Source organism: Nicrophorus vespilloides, unplaced genomic scaffold (genome assembly GCF_001412225.1).
Source record: "Nicrophorus vespilloides isolate i.1.1-1 unplaced genomic scaffold, Nicve_v1.0, whole genome shotgun sequence".
NCBI lineage: Eukaryota > Metazoa > Arthropoda > Insecta > Coleoptera > Silphidae > Nicrophorus > Nicrophorus vespilloides.
In genome coordinates this window covers 66,360-79,699 of record NW_017099077.1, presented here as the reverse complement: position 1 = coordinate 79,699, position 13,340 = coordinate 66,360, and the positions used below count along the sequence as shown (strand labels likewise).

Genomic DNA, 13,340 nt, shown 5'->3' with positions numbered 1-13,340 from the left:
GTACTAAATACTAGATATATTTGAGAATAAAATCATACTTTTCCATTGAAAATAACATGATTTTGGTATATTTCCAAAAGAAACTTTCTAAAAAAAAAACTAGATTGTTACAAGTTGTCAATAGTAATTAGTCAATTATGGATTTTCATTTAGATTTCTTTTGTTATAAACAAATATGTGAATATGAATGAATGACGTAAATGTCTATTTATAAAAAAAAATATTGGATTTAAAATCAATAACTTGGTGGTATTACCGTAAACGTCTAAATATTAATTAAATTGATTTATGAAACAACTTTTTGTTTTGAAGTCTCGATCCAGAGGCAAAAGGAATTTCTTTTAAAAGACATTAATATAACTGACAAGGATTCAATGTGACAAAGCTAAAGCCCGACTGAGATCCGTACGGTTCATTTTGTCTCTATTTTATATTTCCTATAAATCACTCGTGATTTTTTGTTACGTCCACTTTTTCTTCACCTTGACACGGTTCTCCAGACAAAAACTTCTCGATATTTATGAATATCTAAATAGCTCATTTTTTATGTACAAAATCATTAAAAATTTTAGTTACAGCGCTAAGAGTAATTTTGTGCAAAGAAAATATAAATTTCCCCAAAAATGTTAACAGAAAGTGAAAATTACTTTTTTAACCATTTTTTTAGTTAATTTTATTGTTTCAGTTATTATTTCATTAAAATTGAGTAAGAAATCTGTAAGTTTTCTGTATTAGGTGATATTACAACATATCTTATTTTATATTCGTAGATGAATTTAACAAATAATTTTTATCCTCATACTATTGCATCCACCCACATATAGTAAAATATTTAAAAATGTGTTATTTTCTTTATTAGTAAACTATCTATAGAATATAGTGAAATACCATGGTATTTCTGTAGAAAATTTTCTTTAGTATACAACCAGGAAATATATGAGTCTATCTTCTTACAGTGTCTTATGATTTTACTTATGTATCAAATTTTGATAGTTGAGATAGAAATTCGATATGTAATATAAATTTGGGTGTAGCATGAAAGTTTTATGAGGAAGTCTGCAAGTTATGTTGAATGCGAAGAGAGCGTTAATGGTGTTAGATTCTATGAGGGTCTGGTGTCGCCTGGGCCATGTTTCGGCTTTGATAAAGATTAAGTATAACGAATTACATGTCGGTTTCGCATTATCTTTAATACGTGTGTACATAATCGTCGACGTCTATCGGTGGTAAATTAGCGAACTCAACAGGTCTCGCGTTTCGTTCGCAACAGGTCAATCCTGCACATTCATAAATTAGCCGTCTGCTGAGGGGAGGTGGGCGGTGGTTTTGACTGTAAAGGACGGCGGCGGCGAATGGTGTTCACGTCTGGGCTCTGATGGGATGAGAAGATGGTACGGTTGTACATGTATTCCGGATCGATAGGCCGCAACGATCCATCCGGTCGATCCCATTTATATTTTCCATCGCCGCCGCCGCCACCGTCGTTGGCGCCCCCGCAACTTCTCCGGCCTCAAAACCTCCGTAGGACACCCTTCAACCCATTCCAGACGAACATCTTCTGCCGCTAAACGGCCCTCACCTCACCTCACCTCATACTTAAATGAACGATTAATCATGTCCGCCGTCTCCAAATAAACTCCCGGAAATCCGCGCCGCTCCGAATTCATCTTGATGTAATTACATCATTGCCGCCCCACCTAATTAGACCTGGTTCGCATCGGCCGGATCCAATCACACAAGGATAATCCATCAAACGCGAATGTTGCTTTGTCGCATTGAGCACGCTCTCCATCAATACTAACAGTTTATCGCACAGTCAGCATGTTCATCAACAATTGCTCAATCCACTCTACTGATGCAGATGAATAATGTGCATGAATGGTCCGAAAGTACAGCGTTGCAAAACTCACTAAAAGCCATAAAATAATACCTTTCCATATAGAATAATCAATAGATGTGAAAACTTGATTAAATGGAAATGTTCCAAAACACAAATATTTGGATTTTACAAACAATTTTGATAAATTATCGAAAAATACATTACAAAATAACATTTCATATACAGTGGTGCCTCGCATAACGAACGCCTCGCACAGCGAACGAACTTGCTCCTGGAACGAATTAAGTTCGTTGTGTGAGGCACCACTGTATAATACAAAATACCTCGAATAGTGCAGCTAATTGGTTCCACTATTAAGAACCGCACTGATCGAGGACTTTATAACAGCACAAAGGAGATTGTTTAGAGGAAAGAAAACCAATCAAATATGTATAAATAATAATTTTGTGTATCATTTTTTTACAATTAATTTTTGCTTATTGAAAAATTAAGTTTATTTGAAATGTTCAAACTTGACTATAGTGAATCCGCACTCACTGAATCAAGGTATTGCTGTAATCTATAGCTTTGTAAGTCTTGATGAAACTGTTATTATATATTCACTAATCATATTCATTAACATTCAAACCAAAGTATTAAAATTATAAAATTCTAAGAAAGTTATCAATAATTTAAGTTACTTTTAACTAAAGTAAACTAATAATATTTTTTCTAAGTTTCCAATTAAGTACAATAATTTATTAGGAAAAAAATGTTTCTGAATCTTCTAAATAAAAATATATGAAATGAAACAAAATATTAATAAAATGTTCGTTAAATAAATATATTAAATACAAATTATAATTCATAATATTAAGGTATAAACAAATAGTATTACAGGGTATCAATATATCTATAATTGAAGTATATAAGAAGGGGCAATGAACTGAAATAGAGAACCGATTTTGTATATTGTTGAGGTCACATGAAGTGCTGAAAATATGAAGATTAGTGAACGTATATACAAACGGAACTGGGATAATAATGTATGCAAATATGTGGAGACCACGAAACTATACTGTTGGGTCGAGATTAGAATGCGAGAATGGAGGAAACAGTATAAATGATAAATGTGGAGAAACATGTAATGGAGAGATAAACTTGAGAACATTTGTAATTGAAATTTGACTAAGAAATATTACTTATATACAAAATATATATATAATCAACATATCTCATTTCTGAATGTTAAAATATGTTAAATCTTATAGTCAGGGTAGAAAAACTGTGATCAAAAGACTTTATGTTTTATATTAAGTTATAAAAATAAATTAATTAGATTATATATTTAAATATTGAAATTGTGTAGCTAAAATTGAATTTGGAATATTCGTTTTAATTTTTAATATATAGCAGAGTTTTTACAAGAACTTTTATCTATATTAATATAAAAATTAAGTGAATATATTGTTTGTTACTAAATAGCAAAATTTGGTAATGCCCAAAAGGCAAACAAACAATCTATTATTCTAATCTCGGCCGAACGAAAACTTTTCCGACGTCGGCACTCGATCTTTTAATAATTGGCTTTCGGTCCACAACGGTGGAGGAAATTTCACGGAGGACGATGATGAATCGCCGAAAGTTTTTAAGCTTATTTCCCGGACCCCGGCACTCGAATCTAAACTAACATCGGACGATCCATAACAATTTCCCACCTCCTTCTATCACATTATTAGAACCCATAAACTATGCAAACGAAACGCCGTCTTCTCACACTCTCGAAATGAAAAATTAGTCTCCCTTCATTTTTCAAACAGCGAAAAACCCTCCACTCACTCCTACTCTTTAATACTCTGCAAAACTTAAACCCCCAATTTATATTGCGTCTGAGATGAAAATGAGGAGATATAATCCTGTACATTTATCTTGATTTGAACTGATTCAGGTGACTTTTCTTTGGGCATATTTCTAACTTAATTTAGTAGTAATTGGCAGATACTTATAGCATTGAGAATAACAAGTAGGCTATATTATATATCATCTGTCATCCTGCAAACTGTCAACCACTACTGTATACTTATTTATTTTATTATGGTAATCTTTTATGGACGATAATGAAGATTTAGAACATAGGTTTTCAAACTTTTTTTTGTCACCTTTTAAGAAAAGTAAAATAGCTATATAAATGTACATTCTTCAAAACATTTAACATTTAACGCAATGTCATTGATTTAGAATGACAGACGTCAAAATCTGACGTTTATCCGTGTCATCATTACGTTGTCATATATAGATAGTGTGCATGCAGCTTTACAATCATATATCATGAAATTGACAGCTTATACTTACTTTGTTATTGAAAATATTTAGAATAAGCCAAAGTAGATTGTTAACTTATAATTGTTTGATGAAGTAGACAACAGACGTCTATTAATAAATGTTTGTTTTTCTGACTGTTCTCTCGTACATAATAATATTTTCTTCGAGCTTCCTCTCCATCGAACACGCTGCGGCATCCATTTAGTGTCAGAATCTTAACTTTGGTTCTTTTGTTCGGAGTGGCGAAAGTTTCTCACATCAATAGATTATTATCTTATTAGTGGAAGCGTAATTACTTCGCTCGCTTAATCTGGAAACGTGTGGAAGTTTATTTCCGTTTTTGTTTGTTGCAGCCCGTGGCTTCGGGATGCGAGTTGTAGGTGGGAAAACCGCGCCCGACGGTCGCCTCTTCGCCTACATAGTTTGGACCGTTCCCGGTGGTCCGGCAGAGAAGGGTGGTCTGCAGCAAGGGGATAAGGTCCTCGAATGGGGAGGCGTCTCCTTGATAGACCGTTCCTTCGAGGAAGTATGCTCGATAATGGACAGAACCGGAGACATGGTCGAACTCATGGTGGAGCACGCAACGGATCTTAGGATGTGCGACCTTCTGGACGACCCGCTTCCTCCTCCGAGCATCAACCGGAAGCCATCGGACGCGGCCATCACGGCTTTGCACGTCGGTAAGTGAACAAGCAAAACAATATTGAACAACCAAAAACGAACAATACGATCTTTTTGAATTGGATCATCACCTGCTTATCCTCTTGCAGAACCGGAAACGGACAAGGCGCCATCGTCGCCGACGAGAAGGAAACTCCCAAAGACACCGGTATAAATAACTAACTAGCTAATCTCGTTCTGTATGCAACTAGTTCTTTACTTACGTACAATCAAAGCGAGAGAGCAATGCGATCCAGACACAATACGCCACATCAATATATTCTATCTGAGAAACTATTTCTAAAACACTTCACTTAGTTGACTGTAAATATATTTTTCTATGACTACAACAACAACAACAAAAATCTCCGAAGACAAAATTAAAATGAAAAACAACAGCAAATTACGAGGAACGAGACTAGTGAGTGTGTTCGAACGTCTCGTTCCTCGTTTCCTCCTTCCTTCTGAACAAAAATCTAAATGGGAATTCACATTTTGGAAATAAAGCATACTTCTTGAACGCTGACTGAATTATTACCATTTATATTGATGATAATAATAATATTTAAATATCTATATCTATATATGTATATGACTAAATGTACGCTTTTGCTAGATTTTTTATAAACAAAACATTTAAGGATTCATATACTAAGATCAACATTGAAACGAGTTCAACATATCACACGAAAATGGTTTACATTTCATTCAAAATCATACAATATAAAACTACAAAATTTAAATTGCAAAAAATGCTAATCCTTACAAAAAAAAATAACCAACAATAAGTAAAACGCTTTATATAATAATAAACAATCATCAGAAAAAATGTTAAATGGGAAATCACAAAGAAATTATTTCTGTACCTTAAATTAATTTAACTTGAAAATTGTAAATGATGTATTTAATTAGTTAAAATATGAATCTAATTCATTGGATTAAGCATATAATAAATACCACTATTAATTGACTAAACTAAAAGCTAAATTAAATAATGTTGTAGAGAAAAATATGATAAAATCATTTTCTTCATGATTTCCTTGATGGTGATGATAAAAATGGTAATTGTTTTCGGTGTTTGTTGTAATTAATCACATAACTAAATAATTCAATGTGTAGAAAAAATTGTAACTAAAATGATAATACTAAAAGTAAAATGTAACTAAACTTGTATAACACATTTTCTACTCTGTAGGTGATTAGATTAAGTCGATTGAATGAAAAAACACCAGTCGAATATAAAATGAACGATTCTCTGACTTTCTCTTGATTTGTCGTACTTGTCTCAAACTGAAACTTGATTCGTTATAATGACAAAATTGCTTGGCTTACGTGTGTCTTCTCTGATCTAAATTTCTGTGATATTATTTTACGTTGCATTCAAAAAAAAACTAAACCTTTTTATAAAACACGGCAATCTCTCGCCTTTCCTGAATTTCATTCAACTTTAAATTTAGAGCCCATCATCAAGATGGACTGTATTCCTTTTTCGCCTCTCAGTTGCAGTCGGGACAAAGCAAAAGCATCGCTGTACATAAGAGGGAAATAATAGAAAGCATAGAAAATGAAAAATATATATATGTTGATGAAACCCTTGTGTGTTTGTTCAATGTTTTTGTTATGAAGTAGTTGTATTATAATTTTCGCAAATAGTGTTTGTAAATATGTCCTTTGGGATAAGATATTGTAGATATATTAAATTGTTGTAGCTAGTTATATACTTATACATATATAAAAAACAAATAATAATAATATAAATAAAGGAAAGAAACTAGTTGTCCAGGCTAAGTATGTATGAAATGTTATTGGATTAAAAAAAAAGATGAAATATACAAAAAATATATTAATATACAGGGTGTTTGCTGCTTATGATTTCTGATTTTTGCTACTTTGCTACATTGTTTGAGATAAAAGAAGTTGTAAGCTGTCCAATATCCTCTATATGTTTAGGACATATCAAAGTATACAATCAGTGTAATTCATTTATATAAAAAAAATAATAACCAGATGTAAATAACTATTAGAGATTGGATATAAACAATGAAAAGTATATTAAAAAGAATACTTTGTTTGGGGTTAAACTGTCGTCCGAAGTTTTGTCTTCAGGATGGCTTTAAGAGATCCCAAGCGGCTTTGGTGGGAGACAATATCGAAAGAAAATACGTACGCTAAAACTGTTCAAAGATAATCCAAGAAATATACTAATAATAATAATAACACATATATATTTATAGTTTTATGGTTTGTTTCTTTCGTTTTTTGGTTCTTGGTTCCGTGTGTTTCCTTATTTATCTTTAGTTGTGTTTCATTGTATATTAAATTAGGGACGCAAAATCGAAATCACCATTGATCTATGTGTGATGCTATATGTAATGGTGATGTCGGTCCGGTGCGTCTGTTGTATCGTCGTTTTCTGGTGTCAGCTGGGACAGATTAGTCCACTTACGTACATATGTATATCTAGGTGCCGTCTATGTAACTAGTGCCCAATTAAAGAACAAAAAAAAATACTTATAATATTAATATATTAATAATAACTACTAACAGAAACTAACATACATGGTCTTTGAGCAGCCCTACACTTCCCTACTTTTTTTTTATTACTTTTTCTCTCTAGCTGCGGACTACGCGGGAATAAACTCTCTAGGTACGCGAATCCCGCTCTGTCCCAACTGGCACGATTCTTACTTTTACTATTTTATTTTATTATTTCATCTTTCATTCGTTTTCCTTTTATTTATATTTATTTCTCTGACTATTTAATATATACAAATATACAAAATGTATCTTTAATTTCGATCTATTATTATTATTATCCATCATTTTCTCTTGTTTTTAATTTCCTTTTTTCAAACTTGGTCACACACTTTAAAAAAAAACAATCTTATTTTCTGTCGCTGTGTATGTCTCTGTCTTGAACGAATATAAACGTACATGAACTTATTTTTGCTGAATAGAAGCTTTGACGCTTTTTTTTAGACTCTGTGTAAAGTGTGCCTCGATTCATATATCCTAGCATGTGTTCGTTGCTTCCTGAATTATTGTCTGTTTGTTCGTTGTTTGTACAAAAAGGTATTTGTGACACGTTTTAATTTATTTGGAAATCGAACAGGAACAGATTGCACGCGAGAGGACGGTTTCGGGGAGAGTGCAGCTGCAGGTTTGGTACCACGATGAGAGGAGGGAATTGGTTGTCGCGGTCCTCGCTGCAGATGATTTGGCTCCAAGAGACGAGACTCTGGGATTCGGGTGTCTTCCTGAAGCCTACGCCAGGATCTGTTTGATGCCATTAACGTAAGTCATGTTTTTAGTTTTATATAACAAACATTTCATATTGAGCATGAGGACATCTCCGGATTTGTCGAAAATACTAATTCTTAACTATTTTTTAACATGCCTAGTGGGGCGTTATTATAATTTTCTAGGAAATGTTCAGGAAAGAGAAATTACCCTTTAATTTGGTTGGTATGTCAAAGAACGAATCTTGATAGGCCATACCATTAGATGTTCTTACCATTCAGTTGACGAAGTTGTTCTCTAGTTCTCTAGAAATTTGTGGGGTTTAGAAACGACCTAAATATCCTACAGTTCCCTACAAATTATATCCAATATTTTCTATAAAGTATTAAACCTAAATAAAATAAGTAATAAGTTTACAAAAAAAAATATAAACATAACAATACATCCAAAATAAAATCAAAGTATATGAATAAAAGAAATAACATTTTCTAAGTAAATCAATTTCATACTAATCATAACAAAAATTTCTATAATTAAATAAAATAAGCCAAATGTAAATTTTAACATTTGGAATTCAATTTATGTCTATTACACATTTCGACAGTATCAGCGATTATACTAAACTATTAGATCATAAGTTATGTATGTTACATATACATATGATGTGTGTACTTGGTAATATTATATAGAACATGTGTATGTTTTCAGAACGGAACTGCATTGTCTGCAAACAGAGGTGGCACCTGCAAGCCAGAATCCAATTTGGAATGCCAACCTCTCATTCCCAGGGGTTCCGGGCGACGAGCTGATGGAACGCATCCTCGACGTCACGCTGTGGGATCTGATCCCACACAACGAGCACGCCTTTCTGGGTGAGTGCTCGGTGGAGCTGCAGAAGGCTTTCCTGGATGATCGTGCGGTCTGGTGTCGACTGGAGGATCCCAGACAGTTACGGGGCCGTTCACCTCACACGTCCCCACGGGGATCGATCGCCGGAGTCGGCAGAAGAGGCGAATTTGGCATCCAGAGAAGCGTGTCCGACGACGTCGACTCCATCGGAGAATGCGCCAGCCTCCTGCATCCAGATCACGCCTGGGGTTCGCGCAGAGGATCCTCGCAATCCGAACAGCTCGAGGTCGAGGTCTACCAACTTGGAAAGGACTTTTCACGTTCTTTGCCTGGCTCCAGGAGGTCATCGTTCCAGTCTGCACAGGAACAGGAGCAGGAAGTGCCGGCCGTTCCGCCGCCGAGCTCCTACAGCCGTGACAGACGCAGGAGCAGTTGCACAAGGATGCTCAGGGATCCGGACGAGATCCTGAAGAGTCTGAAGGCGGTCAAAGGCGAGCTCGGAAGAACGATGAGCTTAACCGCCGAGAAGAGGCAGAGAAGTAAGTAACCCTTTTCCTTACCTCGAGGCGAATTCCTCTTCAGATGCCCTTTTTGGTTTCTCACTTACTCTTGTTGTTATAATTCTTGTTACCGTCGTCCGTGTTTGTTTGTTCTCTGTGTGTATGTGTATCACTCTTTTTCTAATGATATACCCTTTCTCTTCTCACACTCTTTATTCACCTCTAGCGGATCTATAAATCGTCCGGTAAGATTTCCAATTTGTGAGCACGTGCTGTCGCCTAATGTTGCCTAATTATTATTATTGTTACATAGATGTCTGAATTAATTTTATAACTTCGCCATGCATTGACTATGCATATAACATACATCTCTGATTCTCAATCCTCGGATATGCACCTACCGCATCCTCATCCACTCTCTCTCTCTCTGTCTCTTTCCTAGACACCGTTTCTCGTTTGCTCACTCAAACACATCAAAGAGACTTCCCTTTACAACTACTGTCAGTGTACGCGCTTCTCTTTGTTGAACAGCACTTCATTTAAATGTAAATGAACTGTTTCGCAATAAAACGAGCAGCCAGCATTAGAAAATTCCAAAATTTCTTCATTAACAAAAAAAAAACAAATTTATGTAATCATACATATTTCATTTCGTTCGTATTCTTTTTTTTATTTATTTCCTCATCTTACAAATGTCGATGACATTTTTATTTGGAGGGAGGTAATTTTGTGTTCTTAGTATAAGCGATCTACTAAATTTCTAGATCAAATTGAAATTAGGGATGCAACGGCAACTTTTATCAAATAATTTACAATTTGCTTAACAAAAACGCAAATATGGTGGTAAATTTAACGGTTTCCAATGTTATATAAATAATTGTTTATTATTGGTCACCACCAATAGACATGTAGATTAATATAGTTGTAGTATTAGTTTATTTGGTTTAGATGGTGCTAACAAATGTGTATTAGTTTGAAACTAATTCATCTAATAAAACTTGTAAAGTATAACACACAAACAATCTCTTAAGACAAAAACTTAGCAATACTTCTTATATAAAAATTTCATTCGTTGCATCCTTAGTTAAAATTAATTGGTAAAAATAATTAACAAAGAAATAGACTCACGTGTTTTTTTTTGTCAAATAGATGGTAGTTTTAGAGAATGTAGAGTTCATGAAATCATGCGGTTCAATATTTAGATATGAACACATATACATACATTTATTTATCTTATGGATTAAACGAGACCATGCTAGATCATTTACATAATAGTTGTAGAGAGAATTGGATAGAGGAAAGATGTTTTCACGATGATGCGATTCTGCCGATTCAATGTTAACATGCTTTGTTTTGTAGGGGCGTCCAGCATTTCGACGACGAGGAAGGACAGCGTGAAGGAAGTGCCGGAAACGAGGGAGTCTCCGCCGTCGAGTCCGGAGCGCACGTCGCCCCCGCACCTAGGACCGGGACAGATAAAGCCGCGCGGCTTCCGGTTGTCCAGCACGAGACCGGTGGAGCTGAAATTGGGCCTGTTCATGTCCAAAGGTCAACTCGAGGTGGAGGTCGTCTGCGCCAGACACATAGCACCCAGAGAGATCCCACCGGACACCTACGTTAAGTGCTACCTTCGCATCGGCGACCGATGGCTGCAGAAGAAGAAAACCAGAGTGGTAAGGCATACTTGCGAGCCGCAGTTCCGGCAGACCCTCAGGTACCAGGCGAGCGACGTCCTCGGCAGGAGTCTGGTCATCATGCTGTGGGAGAGGCAGGGCGGTTTCGAGCACAACCAAGGAATCGGAGGAGCCGAGATCTCTTTGGATCTGATCACCCTAACCACCATCACCAACGGCTGGTATCCGCTCTTCCCCATCCATTCCCTTGGATCAGACTCCAATGACTCCCCGTAAGCTCTTCACTTCGCGCAACGTTCGTATTCTTGGATGTATAAACAAGTTGAAACAAGTAAAGAGCAGAAGACAAAAAAAGATTTTATTTACACCACTGAAGAAAATCATCAAATTATATTTAGCATAGCGAAGATATTTATAACAAACTTTTATGTGATTCGCGTAGTTGAAAAAGGTTTAAGAGATAAATATATATATACATAAATATATTATATTTTCAAAAAAAAAATACCAAAAGAAAAAATATATAAGGAGTATGGACCAAAGCGCTTTTCCGTTTGGGCGAAAACAACCTCAAATGATGAAACAATTTCTGGGCCATAATCATTAGTTTGATGGGATGATCAATACCAATAATCATTATTTAACTAAATGTTTGTGTGGTACAAAGAGCAACAACAAAAAATAAGAAAACTAAATGTATTTGATGTGTTAAATGTGTCAAGAAAACAAGACGATATACACCAATGTATATAGATTTAAACAAATATATATATGTAAAATGTAATCTCAAATTGTTGTGAACTAAACAAGCTATTGATAAGATATTTTCATACTACTGCACTCTTCAATCAAAACTGTTTTCAATCAGCTCTCATGTCATCATTGGAACTCTTAAATGTGTTTGGTGTGCTTTGCATGTATACATACTTGATTCTATCTATATATTCTTAAAAACAATCATTACATCCAAACCAAAATAATCAATTTCAAAAAATATATCAACAACATATGTTTCTTTCAATATTTTTGTTTTCCAATGTCCAATATCCAAATACCAGAAAAATCTTGTTTACTACAAGAAACTACAGTTGCAAATCAAAAATAGGAACGTTCAATTAGATTTCAGTTATGATCAACTTAGTATTATCAATTTTTATTTAATAGGATTCAGTAAAGAATGTAAAGATATAAAGAAAGAACGTAGGGGATGTTTAGTTGAATGCTCATGGAAAATGATGAATTGATGCAAAACGCGATGAGACTGAATTCCTTCCTCCCCTCAAAATGTAATAAGAAATATAGTTTGAGATCTTTTTGGAAACTTGTTTGGTTTTTAATTTGTTTTTACTCATGACATATTTTTGCGAGTCGATCAAATGAGATACATACAATTTTTGATACAAGAATTAATAGTGCAGACTATATATATATACAGTATATTTTGAAGAATATTGATAATATTATATGAATCTATATATAATATGTATACCTATTTGTAGATGTGGAATGGATAAAATTTTAACATTTCCTAGCTTGTTCTGAAGAAAGAAAGAAAAAATATATAATCAATGGCCTAACATTGAAAACGCGACAATCTCTATTGTAACTTTAATAAGAATATAAAAAAAAATCGTATATAGTGGATGAAACGATAGAGGAAATCATTGTATGTACTTGAGATAAATGTTGTTCTCTTACTCTGTTTATCTACTTACCTATTTCACTATATTTCTCCTTCGGGTTTCTATAATCATGTTTAATGGTAATTTTAACCATGAATGTAAGGTATATAAATTTGAAGCAAATGTAATGTGGATAATTTAAAAGGAAATAATAATAATAATGTTTGTGTCACATATCCCCTAACTTTATATAGCTAGAGACAATCTGTTCATGTGATGAAACATATTATTATAATCTGCGAAGACGTATTTCTCGAAAGTTGGATGTCCCATTTAACGTAGCTCGAGGTAGCTTTACGCAATTCCTCTTCGACGTCGTCGTCGTTGCAGAAACAACTTGATGTCCAAATAATAATTACATTAATACAGCAATAATTCTATGCTCAAACGCGCCTACTGTCCGGAGACTTTGCCTCAACTTTCGAGAAACTAATCTACTTCAAGATGTTCGTTGTATATTTATTATTAATATATAAAAAAAAGTCTATGTTATTACTATTAACTATGCCGTTGGCATATTACTTAAAACGATACCAAAAAAAAGCTAATTTTTACTTTGTAAGTAGAGTTCACTGGATCTCGTTTCAACTGGTACTAATTCTCAATTTAATCGAAGATAACAAATCTACATCGA

The 13,340-nt window shown here is 34.3% G+C and overlaps 1 protein-coding gene across 1 annotated transcript; it reads left to right on the top strand.

Moving 5' to 3' along the window:
• Window positions 1–4,494: 4,494 nt before the first annotated feature.
• LOC108563955 (regulating synaptic membrane exocytosis protein 1-like) lies at window positions 4,495–12,435 on the top strand (the record flags this gene model as incomplete). The annotated part of the gene is made up of 5 exons (XM_017922801.1): window positions 4,495–4,821; window positions 4,912–4,970; window positions 7,914–8,095; window positions 8,750–9,429; window positions 10,750–12,435. Coding segments are annotated over 5 exons (1,799 nt in total), but the record flags the coding sequence as incomplete, so codon positions are not given.
• Between the last annotated feature and the right edge of the window lie 905 nt (window positions 12,436–13,340).